General features: G+C 39.1%; 1 protein-coding gene across 1 annotated transcript in view; it reads right to left on the reverse strand.

The window, feature by feature from the left end:
• Positions 1–20,122, reverse strand: part of EXOC4 (exocyst complex component 4) — a 791,906-nt gene that overhangs the window by 144,954 nt on the left and 626,830 nt on the right. Inside the window, exon 12 of the mRNA XM_063100340.1 lies at positions 17,353–17,489. Coding sequence (XP_062956410.1) covers positions 17,353–17,489 — 137 coding nt within the window. The remainder of the gene's footprint in view (positions 1–17,352; positions 17,490–20,122) is intronic.

The following is a 20,122-nucleotide window of genomic DNA, read 5'->3' on the forward strand; positions in this document are numbered from 1 at the left end:
GTCTGTGTGCATTATATCTGATAAAACCTCCCTGACTCAACACCCAATTTAATGTTTGTAGATAAAAGACCTCTCCAAAGTCTACTCTATGATTTAACCCACTGACTGCTGTTGGAAATTTTTTTCGTTATGTTTGCCATTTCTAGATTTTCCATTTGGCTGTTTTATAAAACCACTGGCTGCCCCCTCCAAAATGTCCTGTTCTTGTATTATGGATTCTATTCCTCCCTTTAAACCTAAACCTTGGCATACAACAGCCTGACTCAAGGTATCATGGACTTATGCTGCAGGCAGCAATATTGTCCTGGTTTTCATAAAATACTTAGAATAAATAAGAGAACTATGGGTGATCTTTAGAATTCTTCCATTCATTATAAGCAAAAGTTTTCTAACAGTAACTGTGCTCAGAGATGCAAAAATTAGACTACAGAACCTTCTTCCCTCCAATCTCTCAAATTACTCTCTCACTGACACCGCCTATTCCCTCCTTTCTCTTGTGATTTCCATGTACCTTTTCTGTAATATTTATGAATTAATCCAACAATCTAACTTTTACAATCATGCTTTCATTGCTGGGTGCAATCTCATAGCATGGTACCACCTCGGATTTGTGACATTCCCTTGGACCTCAATGTTCGCTGGCACTCTTTATGCCTGTTTCTGATCAGCTTCCTCTCCCCACTTCCCTCAGTGGCTAGTTTTTAAACCTTTGCCTTTTCTGTATTTCCTCATTGTTTATCCTCACATACTTTCTATTTGACAGAGAAAGGAAGGGACCCGAGTACATACTTTCAAACATTCTACCTCCTACCCCCCAATAGAAATATGTTCAAATCTGCTTCATGCTCATTCGTTTCCAGTAATCCCTCTAATTAGGCTTTTGGGGATCCTTTCTCCCCCAATTATCCCCTCTTTTTCCTGAATTTTTAGTATCTCCTCCTCAATATATTCCTCAACCCCTATGTTATTCTTTCAAAACAATGACTGAGTGAATGAATGAGTATCTTCCCTGATCCAGCATCCCTCTCTAAACAAAGCTCCTCTCTCTCCTTCAAAGACACTCATCAAATGAGTTACGAACCTAAGTTCAGAAACCTACTCTATGGGTTTCACTGGTTCCAAATAAGTTTTAAAAATTTTTATTTTTTCTTTTTTGGTTTAAGTTTCTCCTCCCTACACGGGTAGTGCAAATTGAGGTCCTTACTTGCATATATCACATGTATGGGATACTGATTTCTTTTAGGGGCTACTTTTCTACTCCAGGTTGGGTGGCTCATTCTCAGGTCCAGAGTTTTTCTGGTTCCATTCATGAATGGAATAGCCCCTAGCATGACTAATGCACAAATAAAGCTCCCTCTGTGTCTTGTAGGTGTTAACATGCCAGCCCCATCTGACTTCTATATGTGGTCCTGATACCCATGTGGGTCATTCGATGTCAACATTTGCTTGTTTCTATGGCTTTTAATTTGTCTTTCATTCATAGCATCTGGAGAACTCTTTCTTCCTTTTGAGTTTGGATGCATATTTAAAATACTTTTAAAGTTATAAATCTTTATCCAGAATTTCTATATGCTAGGAACAGAAAAGGGGCTTCCGAAATCTATTCACTCCACACTTTTGACAAGGAAGTCAAAATTCAGTCTTAAACCAATTTTAGAACTAGGGTTCTAAAATCACTGTTGCAGCAAAATTGCTCCACCATCCCGTAGGCATGCTTTATGCTTCATGCTCTTTGACCGTTCTAAAGCATCCAATAGTTTTGATTACTCTCTTCTTGAAATATTACTTCTTTGCTTTCCACGTCATCATTTTCTCCTGGTTCTGCTCCTGCCATCTTAACCTCTTTCTTAGCCAGACCGATGGCTCTTTTCAGCTCTCCATACTGTATATGTGGTGTTGCACAGGATTCTGCATTTCTCACTGGGGCAATCTCATCTTCTTGCCAGACTTGACCCACCTATATTCTGATGACTCCCAAATTAATATCTTCAGAGTAGCCCACTATTGTAAGTCTTGGTCCTGCATATCCAAAGGTTTACTGGAGAACTCTACTTGAAAGTCCCACCATCATTTTAAGTTAAAATGAGTCAAAAGCAACTCACTTATTACCTGCCTCTCTCTCTCTCTCCCACAAACCATCTAGTATTCCTTATTCAAGCCATCATATTACCCACCGTCACCACGTCCTGCCAATCCCACCTTCTTCATATCTTATAAATCTGTCGTTTCCTGTCCAGGTTCACTGCCATTAACCTATATTTAAACCCTCATTATTTCTCACTTAAACTTGGCAACAACCTTGTAACTGAGTGTCTTGCCTAGAGCTACAAGACCATCCATCCAACTCATCACACTAGTCAGAAGAGACATTTTTCTAAACTACAAATACAATCACATTATTCCCCTTCTCAGAACTTTTCAGTGATGCCTAATTCCATATAAAACAAAGACTGGGCTTAGCAAGGCATGAACATCTACCTTCCCAGCTTTATCTCCTGCTACTACTTTCCTCCTTTGTCTCTGTTCACTATTCCCAGTCCAGCCCCTGCCTGTGTTGCATGAACACATTATCAACAATGAGAATTCTAATGTTTCTGGAATGGGATACACTGTTTCCTGCTTCTGTGTGTCCTCTGCCTACAGAGCTTTTTCTCACTTTCCCTGTTTGCCTCTATTACCCAGCACTGCCCTGATTCCTCCCTTGGTACAGCCGGGTTCTCTCTTTCAGGCCTCATTACCCTTATGCCAGAGGTTTTCAACCTTCACTGCACCTTAGAAGCACTTGGGGGGAGCTATTTGAAAAACTAGACACCAAGGCCATATGCAAGACCAAGTAAATCAGAATCTCTGGCAGGTGGGACCCAGGCAACAGAATTTTTAAAAGCTTCCCACATGATTCAAATGTGCACTGAAGGGTGACAAGCACTGTCTTACACAGACCTCTACTCTCACTAGTCCTAGTGCACTTTTTCACAAGTTGGAATCCCACACTGATGAGTTCTCTGAGGGGAGAGTTGATTTCTTCCTAGTTTTTGTGTTCCCAGTACCTAGCACAATACATGGTATTTGTAAGGTGTATACAAACTGAACTGGAGATAAAACTAAGCCCTGCCAACCACCAGAAAAAAGAAGCCCTCTTCAGTTTTAGGAGTCTAGTCTTATTAAACTAAAGCCATTTTTGTGGTTTCCCTTTTCTTTTCTGCACTAAACAACTTAGATGAGCTATCAAGTCATTTGGCATTTAACCTCATCACAGATCACTCCACACATGCCCTTCAGGAGTTTAGCCTCTCTGAGTTCAGCATAAGTCAGAATAATGAATACGGGTGTGCCCCCTCTGAAAAAAATCCAACATAAAAAGTTCCAACTTATAAAATGAAAGAAGCAAGGTATGGTTATTGACAAGCCTTCCCTTCTACTGCACTTACATCTAGGTGGCCCATTGTAGGAAAGTCTCCTCAAAAACTTACTTTCTCTGTAAAGAATTTGTTGACTGTGTCAGCTTACAGTGATCTCTCCCTTTGGGAAGGAAAGAAACAAAAACACTCCTTTCATACCATCTACAACGTCACAATTAGCACTTTGTCCTATACAGTGGGGTTGGTATGGTACAGCCTGTGGGCCGAATCTGCCCATCAGCTATAAGGTAAGAATACTGTTGACATTTTAAATTGTTTTTTGTAAAATTATTATTTTTTTCTTTCTTTTTTTAATTTAATTTTTATTGAATTAAAATTGATTATACATATTTTGGGGGGTCAACATTGAGATATATTGATCAAATCAATATTACTAGCATATATATTGTTACAAATCGTAATTATTCTTTATGTCCCTTGTCCAGTCCCTCCCCATCCCCTTTTCTCTCCCCCCACCCCCCTGGTTTTTGTAAAATTAAAAGAATAATAATATTGTGTGATATGTGGAAATTATATAAAATTTAAATTTCAGTGTCCATATCTAGAAAGAATTTTGGCTAGTTCATTTGATTCCCCTTCAACCCATACTACAGGTTAAATTCTGCTCCACAAGAGTTAGAAGCTCAAACCCAATTCATTTTTCCAGCATCTAAATATTTGAGTCCATCCATGCTGGCCCACATCTGCTATAGGTTCAGGAAACAGTTTGGGTATGTAGGTGTGAGATGGTATTGGTATACTTTGGGGAGCTAGAATTTTCCATTTTCGCACTATCTGGAATGCAAAAAGATTACCTTGGTGGGACACTGCATTAAAGGTGCCCACATTATTTTGTATTGTATATTGGAATAAACTTCAATCCCAAATGCAATTCCAAATATTCTAATTTGAAATATTGGCATTGGTTAACAACATACAATTACCCTAAAGGAAAATCTTCATTCAAGTGACAACATTTCCACTCTAACCCAATGCATTTATTAGTTTTTGATTTTGTGATAAACTAGATCATGTGGGTTACAAAATTCTAGGACATATCCAAATAGCCTCAAAAAAGGGGAGCTACATCTCCAACAATTATTCCAAGAGAGGAGTAGGGTTAATCATCCCTACCAGAACTATAACCTACTAATTAATTCACAGCTCAATGGGCCACAGACAGAGCCATCTGTGTAACTATTTGTACCTGTTCCCAGGAGGAAGAGGAAAATAGGTGTACCTCTTGGAACAGGTGATAAAGCTTCCATGAGAAGAGTCCACTCTCTAGATACAGCCGAGTGCATTTCATTCAGAAAACATCTGCTGGTGTCGACTGGTTTGATGTGCTTGGCTTCCTCTCTGGAACAGTTGGGAAGTGCAAGTGTGCATGGTCCCTGGACACAGCTGGGGTGCTGAGTCTTTCATTAGGCAAACAACTAGGGGCAAGTGGGGCTAATTGGATTCAACTGTTTGGTGACAGCCTGGGCATGATGTTTACTTTGCCAGACTGAATCTTTCAGATACTTTGAAAACTAGGAGTCGGGCTAGACAAATGAACTCTGGGCAAGGTTGGTCTACATTAAACTGCTGTAGTCCAATTTAGACTGTGAATGACTGGACCTGCAGCAGCCAAACCTGCGGTGCAGTGCCCAGCAACACAAGTGATAATGACAACTACGGAAGCAAAAATAAGAGTAAGTACTATGCTGCTGAATAAAACAACAAAACAAACACAAATCTAAGACTAAAAAATCTCTTAAGATAAAATAAAGCAGAACAAATAGAAGAGAGAAACATCAGATCGTCTTTGATACCACACTCAGTGCTGGTCAGAGGGCATTATGATGGTGTGTATTTCTACCTGGGAATCACAACAAAACATCTGGTAATTCTGGAGATGGTTCACGTGAAACAGAAAGAATTCAAGGGGACTCGAGGAAAAAGGATTTGGAATCTGAGAGTTTACAGAAGTTAATTCTTGGGAATAACTCAATAACAACCTTTAAATAGACAGGTTCTCACATGAAGGGTCATAATTGTTTGACATTTAAAAGACCAAGAAGAAAAGAATTATAACACAGGCAGTAGACCAAGAATTAATATAAAATCTGTCTCAACTGCCAATGTTCAGATTTTTCTTATGATAAGTAAATTTAAATATATTCTGTATTTGAATATCCTTATGATCTTTATAAAAAGATATGAGACTAGAAAATTCCCTGTTTAAACCTTGCATGTCTTCCCAGTGAACTCAGAATTAAACTCATATTCCCTGGCCTCGAGATCCTTCATCAATGGTTCTTAAGGCTGGCTGCACATTAAAACACCTGAGAAGCATTTAAAAAATTTATCACTTTCACAGTCTGAAGTGGGGCTCAGCATGGATATGTTTTAAGCTCTCATGTGATTCTCCTGTGCAGTCAGAAGTGACCCAAGTGATCTGACCCCTGCACCTGTCTAACCTCACTTAGTATTCAATCTCTGCTCTAGTTAAACTGACTGGAATTCATGGAAACTTTAAGCTGGCTCCCATCTTCAGACCTGCTCCTTCCTCTGCCTGGAATACTCTTCTCCCACATCTCCATGTGGCTCCTTCTCATCCTTCAGAACTGAGCTCAAACACCATGTCCCCAGTGAAGTCTTTCCTGATGCTGCCTCTCACATCATCCTTATTACTGAGAAATTTCTTTTATTTATTTGTCACTTGATTATTATTTGCCTTCCTCCATGAAAGTGTAAAATCCACGAAGGCAAGGACCTTGGCAAGCTGATTCACTTTTCTACCCTTAGCCCTAGAATAATGCTGGCTCCTAGAAGTGCTCAATAGGTAATTGATGATTGAATGAATGATACAATGAAAGCATAAAACACCAGGGAAATAACAGAGGGCATAAAAATATCTTTCTTATGACATCTTACTAGCAAATATCAAAAATACCATCAATGAATTAATTTAAAATTAAATAAGAAAACACCACCAACAGCAGCGACAGATATCATATTGGTTAACACATTTAGCATTTGCCATGAACTAGGTGTTCTTTTAAGCACTTTATGTGTATTAACTCTTAATCTTCACAACAATCCTGCATGGTAGGTATTATTATTATTATTATTATTCCCATTTGATAGATGAAATCCCAAGCCACAGAGGTTAGGGAACTTGCCCCTGGTCAACCAGTCAGTGAGGTAGAGCCTGAACTGAACACAGACCTACCATTCTGGAGTCTGTGCTCCTAACCATTAGAATGTCTCTCTAAACCATGTGAAACAAGTTGCAGGCTTCCTGTTTCCTTTTTAATTCCATCGTCTCTCCTTTGGGCTTTAGATTCAGACAGACTTAGCTTCTAATGCACGCACTGCCTCTTCCACATTCTGTGACTTTTGCCACATTATTAACTTTTCTGAAACTCTGTTTTCTCATCTGAAGGTAGAGACACCCTAATTTAACAGAATTGTTGTGACTAACTATAGTTGGTAATAACTATATAGACCCTTTCACAGTGGCCATGTACTTTACTGATTGTTTATTTCCAGTCTAGTCCAGGTCCTTATTACTTTGCATCAAGGTTACTGCAACAGACTCCTATCTGATCAAGGTAGACTGAGTTAGGTACTAGAAATGAGAACTGGCTGCTCACTACAGAATTTGCAGGACACCTGGCTATGTGGACAACATCTGTAGTTGGCTAGGATGGCAGGTGATGAGCGCTGGAAAAATGGAGTGAAGGTATTCACTTAATAAACAAGCATGAAAGGACTAGATGTTGGAGATAATTATGTGAAAAAAACCATAGTAACTTCCTTCTAGAAGCTGAGAGTCCAGACCAGTGATTTCTAACCAGTAACAAACATGAGAATCACTCTGGGGAGCTTTTTAAACCACACTTCCCCAGGCCCAACTCTCTGTGAGCCGAGTGTGAGAAATCAGTATGACTGTTTGGAAATTTCCCCTAATAACTCTGACGTGAACCCACAGTTGAAAAACAATGTTCTAGAGAGAGAGAATGACATGCAAACCAATAACTGATCAAATAATACATTAACAAAATTAAATTGTAATACAATGGGATAAATTCTAGAATAGAGTCATGCATAATAAATGATAGGAACACATAATAAAAGCTCACTTGCACAATGTGCTCTGTGAAAAATATACTGTACATTTTTTACAATGATCTTTTGTATCTATTTAATATTTAATAAAAATGATTATATATCAGTGTTAAGATATCAGAGGCAAGAGGGTGGCAGAGACGACATAGTTTTAAGAGGCAGATCAGAATACAAGCTTGCATCTAGCTTGCAGAGGGTTTCTCTGGCATATTCCCCTGGCTCTTCTAGGCTCAGTTAGCTAGGCTGGCAAAGGCTGCGAGGTAAGGTCAACTAGGCTCTCATGCCTACAAGAACCTAGCCTCTGGCTGCATAGGAAAACTGAAGGTGACTTCATGAGCCACCACAGCCCCTGGTGTCTAGCCTCTATCTAACACGATGGGGCCAGTTAGAGCTTCTTACAACACCACTTAGATCACGTCATCCTTCTCACCAAAACCTATTTTAGTTACTCTACTTACTATGGGAAACTTTCAAAACTCCCCTTTCCTGACCCTTCCTACCCAACCACACTGTCCACTCTAGTCATTCTGATTTCCCAACCTTTCCCCCACACATCACGTCCATCCACACTGCCCGCTGCTCGTGCATCCTGTTCAGTCTGGCAGGGATTTCCTCATTCATTCAACAAACACACCAAGGGCCAGCAAGGTGCCAGACCTGATTTCTGCCATCAGCGAGTGCTAGTTTATCCTTATCTCACTCTTTCTTCATGTTCCGGCATGAGTTCTAGCTCCTCTGCGAAGAAGTGGTGAGAGGGGTGACCTGGGGATGGTTATACCTCTCCTAAAAAATAACATGCTTGTGTCTTATATCAATTGAGCCTCTCATACTAGAGAAGAGGTTTTATTTGTATTCTCTACCAGGCCCAACACAATGCAGAGTCCCCTCCCTCCCCCTGAAAAAAATTGATTAATGAACTTTTGCTAAATTGGAACAGTCAGAAACTTCAGAAAACTGTGAATTCCAAGCTCTAACGTATGGTCTTGGGACACATAAGCTGCTGGTTGTATCTTAGGACAAAGAAGACAAGACAGGGGAGTGAAGTGCTCAGCCTGGGAGGAGCCGACTCACAGACTGATGGCCTGACTGCGAATGCAGCAGCGCAGTACAGAATTCACAGCTGAGCTTTCCTTTAAGCCCCAAGGCGTATGGCTAATTAAGGAGAAGGCCTCTAGTCCTCACTTCCCTTCTAGGAAACCTCTCTTTATCCAAAGCACGTAACATGACATCATTATACGGTATCATCTTTCTCTCCAAAGTGAGGTGCTCACAGAAAGGTGACATGTTTTTGACCCTTCCTCAGATCTCTAAATTCCCAGGGACTGCTCAGGTTCTCATGGTAAACTTGGAAAACAGGCCGACTCTCAGCAGAGGGCATTGTGAGCTTATGGACTGGATCATTTCAGTGAAAGATATCTGCTGAGGATCACGTGGGAGAAAATCAGAATGCAATGTTCCCCCACACCCTTCCTCCTTCCACAATGTTATATCATTTTGGATCATTTGAATTGTATATGGCTTTCTATTTAAGTCAGTCATTTGCTGGCAGCAAAACTAGAACATTTCCTGTTTTTCCTCTCACTGTAATCAGGATTTGGCTGTCCAAATCAGGACTGCCCTAATTACTCCTCAGCAGGTGCCAATCTGGGGGAGAGCAATAAATGAGAAGAGAGGAAGTAAGGACATTTCGCATCTTCAGACTGATTCAGTAAGAAAACACTTTGTCCCTAAGCCTGAAAACCCTGATTAAGTAACAGGTAACACCCACCATGGGGTCATGTGTTGTGCGTGAGTGTGCATTGTTGTGTAACAACCATGAAGATGACTTTCTATTCATTCCCCATCAAACTTCACAGAATTACTTTTCCCCACCCTGAGATAAATTCAACCTTGGCCAGTAATTCAGCACTTGTGGTAGATTGCCTCCAGATATTCCACTGTGATCTGATAGTGGGCCCCAACAAGTAGACGTAATTTCAGAAACTTTGGCCAGAAGGGATACCAAAGTGGCATAGTCTCTTGCGGGTAGGAATCAAGATATTCTTGATGACCACAAAGGTGTCTTTAACCAAAAACAATGGCTATATTCCAGAAATAGTACGAGGAAGATACAAGTTTGCAGTCCGAACAAAATGGTGAAATATAAAGGAGAGAGAAATAACTCAATTCCTATAGAAAGGACTGAGCATGGCATCCTTCCTAAAATCGATCACTCCACTTGTGCATTAGATCCCACCCCTACTCATCTAGCCAAAAACATAATTTCAGTGGTTTTCCCCTTTCTTTCCTATGCCAACAATTTTCCTTCTCTCCCAAATCATTTCTTCAAATACAAATATGCATTTATTTCTCCTATTTAAAATAAAACATGAAACCAGAAAAAACCTTTTACGTGACCTCACTCTTCTAGCTATTCCCCCATTTCGCTGTTCCCATTTGCAACAAAATTCACTATAAAAGTTTTGCTTGTATTTATAATTTCTCTACTCCCATTTTCAAGTCCACACCAGTCTGGTTTTCATCCCTATAACTCCACAGAAACAGCTCTTGTGATGGTCACCGATGACATCCGCATTGCTAAATTCATCACTCAGTCTACGCTCAGTGCTAATGCTGACCTAGTAGCAGCACTTGCCCCAGCTGATCGCCCCCCTGCAACTCCTTCACTTGGTTTCCATGATGCCAAATTCTCTTGATTTCCTGCCACTTCACAGGTTATTGCTTCTCAGTGTCCTTTGCTGGTTTCTCCTCATCTTCCAATTTCTTAAAGTCCAAAGTCCTCTTCTCTGACATATACGTGTATACTCACTCCAGTGGAGATTTCATCTAGTCCCATGGCTTTAATACCGTTAACCCATACTATTTATATGTCAATGTCTATCTTCATGCCAGACCTCTCTCCTTTTGGGGCATATATCCAACTGCTTACTCCACATCTACATGGGGATGTCTAATAGATACTCCAAATTTAAATCCTGTTCTACTTGCCCCCAAACCTGCAGTGCCCTCTGTCTCAATAGCTGGCAACTCCACCTTTTCACCGCTCAAATAAAAAATCCCAAAAGTCACTTTGACCACTTTCTTTCTGTCTGCCCTATATTCTATCGAGCAGGGAATTCTGTCGGCTGTCTCTTCAAAATACATTTGGAACTCAACCATTTCTCACCATCTCTGCTGCTCCCAACAATGTGAGCTGTCTTCATTTCTCACCTGGATCACCTCAACAGCCCTGGTCTCCCTGGTTCCATCCTGGTCCCTTTACAGCATATTTTAAATACTTATCTTTTAAAATGTAAGTAAGGTCATGCTGCGAGGCACAATTCCTGCAATGGCCGCCATTTCACTCAGAGTGGAACTCAATGTTCCTGTCCTGGCCTACAAGGCCCTGCCTGGTGTGCCCCACTGTTCCCTCTTGGCCACTCCCTGACATCCACCTCCTTGCTCACTTTATTCCAACTGTGCCAGCCTCCCTGCTGTTCCTGAAAAGTGTCATGCAGAGTCCTGCCTTATAGACCTTGCTCACTGCCAGTGCACTCTTTCCCCAGATATCTTGTCTAACTCTCTCAACTCCTTTAAATCTTTCCTCAAACCTCAACTTGACAGGCCTCCCAGGGGACACCCTACTTAGAATCACAGCCTCCTCCTCCCACACTCCTGAGTCTATCCACCCTACTCCATTTCTTTTCTCTACAGTGCTTATTATCTTTTTTTTCTTTTTTCCAAGGTCAGGCCCAACGCATTTGACAGCAAGAAAGGCAGAGTAACTAACTCTGACCTGTTAGCAGGAAACTTGAAAAGTATTTACTGAATGTTATCTATGTGCTTGGTACTCAATGGATACAAAACAATAGATATGAATTCTGCCCTCGGCTTACAGTGAAGTTGGCAAAACAAGGAACAAACACATATAATCTTTTTGTATATCTGTACCCTCTACTAGACTGTAAGCTCCATGACAGTAGGGTCTGTATTCACCTTATGCACAGCTGCCTACTATAGTCTGGCCCTGCCCACTCAACAGATAAGTGAATAAATGAATGAACATGAATCAATGAAGTAACAATAAAAGGCAGCCTTTACCTAGTAGTGTACCAAAGAGAAGGGTAAAGAATTAAAGCTAGAAGCAGGTAGAGAAGTGAAGAGAGCTAAGTGGACAGTTAGTGGGTTTGGAGGTAAAGTTAGAGTTGGACCTTTCCATGGCCCGCAGAATAAAGCAGCTCTCCCTGCTGGTTGGAGCCTGACTTTGGGGCCCTGACTGTGCCCTATCAAATGTGTAAAGCATTCTCAAGTGATGACATAAAGTGGCAAATGCCTCAAAGTACTTACTATCCTCTAAAATTCTTCGATACGTTTATGCATTATATTTATTAAATATCTCTTCTCTCCCAACCCCAACAGAATGTAAACCCCATGAAAGCAGATATTTAATCTTTCTGGTTAATTGCTACATCTACGAATTCTTGTTACAAGTACTCATATTCACTAAACATCTGTGGAATGAATAAAATCCTAGAAACCAAGCAAATGAATTGTTTTAAGGATGGAGTAATCAACTGTGTTAACAGTTACTGAGATCAAAGGATATTCTGACAGGTTTAATAAATTTAGGCAAGGATCTTGGGATACTGAAACAATTCAAGCATAGAATCACAGCACCACTACTGGAAGTATCCTGATGGGGAAAAATGCCGGAGAGCAAACCCTGATGTTCATAAAAGAAAAAGAAAGTAAATTACAGAAATGGGGTAAATTTGGAATTATAGGCAAAGTACTGGACAGATTATTAAAGATACTTTGTGAACGATAGGAAAGTGGAACTCACCAGGAGCCAGGAAGATCTCACAAAGAACAAGTCACATGACTTTATTTCTTTCCTAACTGACTTAAATAAAGAAATGGTAAATTTGGCTCTTGGTTGTCTTGACCTTGCTTCCAGTGGCAATTTAAAAGCTGCCCAAGAGGAGAATTCTTAAATAACAGCTCAACAAAGCAGGGAGAAGTGGGTCCTAAAAGTAAAGGGATGGGAAGATTCCTGAATGAACACCTAATATTGTCCATAGCTGGCTTATATGCGCCCATCTTGGGGAAACATGAGGGAGGGCTGGTTGCATGAGAAGGATCAGGGCTGAGAAGACACCAGCAAGAAATACGATAAAGGCTATTTATTATAGGGCAGATGATGAAGTATAAGGGCTACTGTAATTGGTGGTGGTCAAGGCAATCACTGTCATCATTATCACTGTCATTATCAAAATGGCAGCTAATCATTTTGCAGGGAGCATACTGTTTTGCTAAAAACAGCTTTGAAAGATTGACAGGCTGAGTAGCTGTTCAAGGTCATATAGCTAGCAGGTGGAAAAGCTGGCATTCAAACTTAGGCTGCAGGGCCTGCTCTTGAGCCAAACCCTAGTTAGAAAAACTCCTGAAGTGCCAAGTAATATATAGATGCCAATCTGAAAGGAAGTCTCAAGAGGTATACCCCTCAAATTCTCAACTTAGCCTTGTCCTATTAAACATCTTTTTCATATGAGGGGTCTTCAAATGACATGAGGGGTCTTCAAAAAGTTGGAAAGATTCATATTATCTTCTAGTTCTATTTTTCTGTAAAGTTTTTGAAGTACCCTCATAAATAAAGAAATTAAAAGATTATTTATAAAATCAAAGATGACATGGAATTTGGAGGAATAGCTAAGATTTTTTGATGACAGAATGAGGATTCAAAAATACCTCAATAGACTAAAATGATGAGTTAAAAATAACATTACATTTAATGTGTAAATGTGAGATCTTGAATTTACATCTAAAAACTCACCACAAATACAGCATAGAAAAGATAATGCTAATTTCAGCCAGTATTTCTTCTTATATTTCCTTATCCTCTACAGCCAACTCATAGCCAGGTCTTACAAATTTTACCTTTTAATGTCTCTTGATCTGTCCTTTCACTTCCATTTTCCTTGCCTCTATCCTAATTCAGGCACTTCATGCACCACTCTCTTCTACCTCCACATTCTTGTTTTTCCAATCCATCTTACACAAAACTCAGAAAAATTCTCCTAATGCACAGGTCTGCACCCCCCTGCTTACACACCTTCAGTGGCCCCCTACTTCCTAATTTAAAAAGGCACGTTCCTTGAGCCTGACATTCAGGATCCTCCAGTTTGGCCCCAGCCTTCCTTTCCAAAACCCAAATATCCATCGCTTGTTCCTCCTTTGCTTACTCTTCCTTACCTCTTAACATTGCTCTGGTTCCATCCTTCCCCTCTGTAAGCCTATCTGTCTAAATCTTCCTCATTTTTCACAAAGGTTAGTTCATACCCTTCACCAAGCTTTCACTGTGCTCCTTAGTAATTTCCTCCTCCTGGAGCATTACAGCATATTTACCTATTTTGACATATTTTCTGCCATAAATTAATGCTGTGGGTATACACATTCTATTTCTCTGTGCCAGATTTTCCTTTCTATCCTTCACCAAGAATATAAGCTCGTGAAAGGTGGAATCTGTGGCTGATTAACTTCTTTATCCCCACACATTCACACAGTGTCTTGGTAGGTGCTCAATAAGTAACTGACAAGCACAACGATAGGATGCAAGAAGCAGCCCTAGATGACAGGATGTAATAGTTCCCAGCACTGGGTCCTGCACAAGGAAAGTGATGGTTCTGCTGAAATAGCCAGAGCACATCTGGGACACTGGTCTGAGGTGGACACTGCCGAGCCAATGGGCAATGGAGAAAGGTGACTGGGACGGCTTGCAGACCCAGGACTACCAGAGACTGGGAACGTTCAGTCTAGGAAAAAAAAAAAAAAGTCTAAATATGAGGGTACTCCAAGAAGTTCATGGAAAGATTCATATTATCTTTCGATTCTATTTTTCCATTAACTTTTTGAAGTACCCTCATATTTGAAGGGCTTTCGTAGATAAGGATTAAACTGATTTGGAATCACTCCAGAAAAAAACAAAAATACTACATCCACTGGATAGGAGAGGATCACTTCAAAATAAGAGAAGGCTGCCAGATGAGAACTTTCAACAATGACCAGTCTGCTTTGTGGATGCAGTGGCTCCCGTCACCTGACACGTTGAGAGGTGGAGTCGTAAACAATGAGGAAAAGATCACCAGTGATGAATAAGGAGCCAAGCTACAGGGACTCAAAAAATTTCTTTCAAAATAACAACAACAATACTATAAAAGTGGCCATTAGATTTGGGGTTTAGATTCTACAGTCAACTTTACCTTCTCATGGTCCGATTATGCAACATCTCCATTATAATTAATATTCATCGACATTATTATTTGTGAGAAATTACTGGATGCCCATAATCAGACATTAAAAAGAGGGCATGACATGACCTGTTTTTAAAAAAGCTCTAAATTTAATGGAAATTAAACATAAACATAAAAGTAAATTTAAAATGAAATGTTATTAAAATGCAATTTAAGAACATTTTAAGTTTTAATATTTAAAATGTGTTTTTCAATTCTCATTTGGTATATGAGACATTGGTACAACCACTTTGGAGTTTGGTTTTATAAAGCTGAAAATACAACACTCTATGGTCCAGAAGTTCCAATTTCAGACAACTAACCTAGAGCAATGGCTAATTGTTATTTGTGTATCCCTTAAAATAATTTCGAAAAACTACTCTTCTCCATCCCACATTTTTAAGTTGACATTTAATTTTTTTCAGCATGAGTTTAAATAGTTGGAAGAGATATAATTTTTGGCATATCATAAATATTAACACTTAAAAATCACTATTTTAAATATGCCCAGTGGCCAGGCACAGAAAGACAAATATTGCATGATCTCACTTTTATGTGGAATCTAAAAACGTCAAACTCAGAAGTAGAAAATACAATGGTGGTTACCAAAGGCTGGGGTGGGAGCAGGGCGATGTTAGTCAGATGGTACAAAGTTTCAGTTAAACAGAAGGAATATCTTTTTGACATCTTTTGTACAACATGGTGACAATAGTTAATATTTCAAAATTGCTAAAAGAGATTTTAAATGTTTGTACAACACACAAAAAGATAAGAATGTGAGATATAGATATGCTAATTACCTTGATTTAATCAGTTCGTAATGTATTCATATATCAAAACATCACATTGTACCCCATAAATATATATAATTATTATTTGTCAATTAAAAACAAAAAATATATTCAATGGCATCTCATAAGGATTTGATACCCTCCATTACACATTTACAATATATGCTCGTATGAACAAGCTCGTTGGCAGTTGAACATTATTCATTTTTCCTCTTTGAATTCTTATTTCTATTTCACTTCCTCACAGAATTTTATCCTAATGGAGTATATTTTTATGCTTAAAGTATTTTATTGATTATCCTACTGTAGTTTTCTGCAAAAAATTATTTGTATACATAAAAATCCAAAAAATCAAAATTTTCTTTTACAGGACTAAATTTTAACTTTTTTTGCTTGGATTATCATTATAATTATCATTTAGCACACAATTAATTATGATATAATTATTAATTATATGTATGATTTTAACTTAAATATATTATAATTTTTGATGAATAATTATTGAACAAAAAAGGTGAAGTATCATTGGGAGTAGAATTCAATAAGATGGTTGGGTTTCTTTCTTTAACTGGTCCATGTAACTGTGGATAAATGTCACTTATTGCTGGAATGAGGGGGGTAAGCAGTAATCAGTGTTGTCTTCCACTGCCAGATTAGTCGTCTCTAAACATTGCTTCCTAGATCACTTATAACAATCCCTCATCTACTCTACAATATCTAAATTTCCAGGCTTTATTTTTTCCCTTTGTTAGTTGGTCTTACTCTTCCTATTCAACATTATCTCTTACTACATTCTGCTAGGAACTCTGTTTCAGTCAAACGTCCTCTTCCTTGTTCCCTCCAAACATTAGGCAGCTACTTTAGTGCTTCCTCTCCATCCCTGCACTGCCCTTATTTATTCTCTCCACCTCCATAAAATTTGTCTGTCCAGCACACACCTCACCTTCTGCTAAATCATTCCTGTCCGCAGCCACCCTTTCTTTCTCTTTCTTGCGTTTTATTCCCTTTGCCCTTATACTCTGTATTGTACAAGCAGCACCTGATTATGTACTGTACTTCACCTATCTATCCGTAATTATACATCACATATAATTTAGTATTTTATTATACATTCTTTTCTTCCCTAATTGTTTCATGTCTTGTCAACCAGACCATAATTTGTTTCTATTATTAGCTCGCTATGCGAAGTGCTATGATCTTTTCCACAAGCCCAGAGAGATTTTTGAACCCAGTGAAAAGAAATCAGAGGGATAACTAATGGTTTTCAAGTTCATAACAATGGTTTTTCACTTCGAGTGATGCTGAAAACAGGCATAACTGTCCTTAGGTGACAGCGGGAAGGCTATAGATCAAACATCAGAAGGAACATACTTTTAAGTATTAAAAAGAAACACTGTTAAAGATTATTGAGAATTTCAATTGCTCTACTTTAAGGATCTTTTCAACCACAAGATGGACTCTCAAGATTTGGAATTTTCTGGAGGAAGACAAATCTTATGTTTCTAGGTTTTCATGAAAATCAAGGCTGACACCTCATCTGAGTCACCCAGTGGCAGTCTTATGTAGCTCTGTCCCTTTGTCCCTTCCATTCCCTGTCGGTAGACTATGCAAGGGTCTAGGAGACTATTTCTGTGGTGCATGTTCTCATCAGGCCCCTCGACAAACTCAGGGAAGGCCCTTGTCTATAATGATGGAATGTAGGCTATGGAGGCAATATCAACAATCAGAGCAATTATCAGGTTCCAAAATGGCTTTGCTCAGCTAGTAACAGAAGCACACCTGTAGGCTGCAGTGCAGGTGTCCTTGTACTCCTGAAGCTTCACACACACCATGTTGAGGAACTGATCTGAATATGCACTCAGGTCATGCATCAGGTTCATGAGGTCTTGCACTGTCTTCTCCACAATGATCGTGCTCTGGAAACAAACAAAAAGAGAGAAGACACAGAAACTCATGAGATTTCTGTACTAAGTAATGTGTAGGACAAGGAAGGACACTAAAAGGATGTAACAATTGAAGACACTGGAGCTTTCCTGGAAGGATGTGACATTTAAAAATATGGACTAACAACAACAACAAAATAAGTATCTGACATAGTGCTGTTCTTCCAAAGACGCAAGAAAGTGTTTTCTCTGGAAGGACATAGGATAGGGATTTTAAAACTGATTTCATGGAATTCTTGGCATCTACAAGATATCTCTGTAGCTCTGTAGCTCTTAAGAAAGAAAATGCATATTCAACTGGAGCCTGATTTATCACCTCCGGGCTCTACTTTAAGATTAGGGACCTAATCTCAGGCAGCACCAAAAAAAAGCCTTCCATGATTTATTTTCAAAGTTTCAAAACCATCAATCTATTAAGAACAAAAACTGACATTTGTATTGTGTATTACAGCTTGTAAAAGGTTTTCACATACACAGCACGTTATCTAACTTAAGATTCACATAATAATCATAACCATGAACATTTATAAGACTCTTATAAGTCCAAGGACAATGCTAAGCACTCTCCATGCTTTATTTCATTTAATCCTCTCAACACTCTACCTATCAAGTGGATCCTATAGTCATACCCAGTTTAAAGATGAGGAAATTGGCTTAGAAAGTTGAAATAAACAAATCAAGGGCTCCAGGAATTGCACTTTTCACCACACCATTCTGCTTCGGAGCTAGACCTAGGTCCCCCTGCCCTAGACCAATTATTTTTCACGAGATCACAGTATTTCACATTGTTCTCACCACTACAGAAGTAGGGTCCAAATGGACTCAGACATATTTTAAAACTTAATTAAAAAATATCTAAAGTAAACAATAAGCCCATCTTAAAGCTAGAGATTGATATTACTGTGCAGCAAATCAGTTGTTATATCTGAAAAATTCAATAAATTCTAAATCTTTGATTAAGAAAAGACTGTTTTTTAAACCATTACTTCATGCCTCTTTCAAAAGGAACAGAATTACACTGGGGTAAATACTAATCACATGCTTAGCAGCTTGGAATCCTTTGGTCAATAACTGGTTGTTGAATATGTATTTACATAAAATTACATAGGCTATGGTAGACTTAGCCATAAAAGTAAACATTAAAAAATTTTTTTTCCAGTTAGCCAGTAACCTTTGAAGGAATCAAAGGCATTTTATTATGCTTGAATACAGACACTGGGGTACAGGGTTTCAGCTCATTTTTTTTTCTAAAAAGAAAAAGAATGGATAAAAGTGTACAGCTTTTCTGGACACACTGGAGGATTAGCTTGAATGAGTTACATTTGCATGCGTATTCAAGATGATTTGGTGGTAGAGGTTTCCTGTCTCTTTCCCCCTTCCTCATCCCTGGTAAAAGAATTGGAAGGTGAAAAAAGGAAGGAGCAGTTATATTGTGTAAGGCAAACCTCAAAGGAAACCAAATTATAGTCTCTAGAATCCCCACAAGTTCAACTTCCTTTTCTGTATTGATTTTAAGATTAAAGCACTGCAGCTTCACCCTGATCCATAATCCCATTCCTCCGTATTTGTGTGTGAGTGACAGGAATTGATTCTGCCTGGCTACACGTCGCCATGCTAAGAAGAATCTAAAATCCTCATCCTGATTCAGAACACAGGATATCCTACAAACGTGGACAGCAATTAATAAAGGAGAGTGGTGTTCAGCCATCCTAACAAAGCCCATTTAAAATCTAAAGCATCGCAGGGAAGATGAGCACGGGGAGATTACGCTGATTATTGGGAGAAAGGGCCTGGTTCTATTTCCCATTACGCTATTGATAACCATCTCTGGGGTAGGTTTGGGTAGCCTCTTTCTTTCTTATGACTCAGTTTAGTCTGCTAATAACCAAGGATAATTTGATCACTCCTTTACTCTGTCGGAACCTCATGGCTCATGTATTCAATGTCTGCACTGGTACTTCCACACTGGGTGAATACCGTGTCACTGCTCTCGAGTCATCTCAGGTGTGTTTGGTCTTCCTGAAGAGATTATCAGTGTCTCAAGAGGAATCAGCATTCTTTTCTTACTGTCCATCCCCATGTTTCCCTTGCCCCACTTGCTTATAATTTCTCAGGGTCTTCAGGACAATACCACTAATAAAAGAAACAAAACTAGTAATGTTAATACACAAAAATAAACCTCTCTTTGAATGTCATATATGTGAGAGATGTTAGACACAATTACCTTTGCATTTTGAAATCTCCTTTGGTGGATTAGGTTTGGTTTGTATTTATTGCAGTGCTTTGGGGTGTCTAGAATCGTGCTGATGGTATATGGATGGGGAGAGGTGACTGCAAACACCTCTGCGTATCCCCTGGTGGTCAAGGTTTTATGGGTGAACAGGAGGTATCAGTAGGAAATTATTAGAATGCCATGGTTTAATTCTAATGCTTGTGCTAAACACAGAGCTTATGTGATGCTGTATGATTACATACAATTTTCCAGCTATTTCGCTGGTTTACCTTGTCATGGTAGCACTCTGGATAATCAATCACTACATTCTCTTCGAGGAAAATGATACTGTAGTTTGCCAAATGATGGGTATTTTTACAGGAAAAAAAGTTCC

This window comes from Cynocephalus volans, chromosome 6, assembly GCF_027409185.1.
Source record: "Cynocephalus volans isolate mCynVol1 chromosome 6, mCynVol1.pri, whole genome shotgun sequence".
NCBI classification, from domain to species: Eukaryota; Metazoa; Chordata; class Mammalia; order Dermoptera; family Cynocephalidae; genus Cynocephalus; species Cynocephalus volans.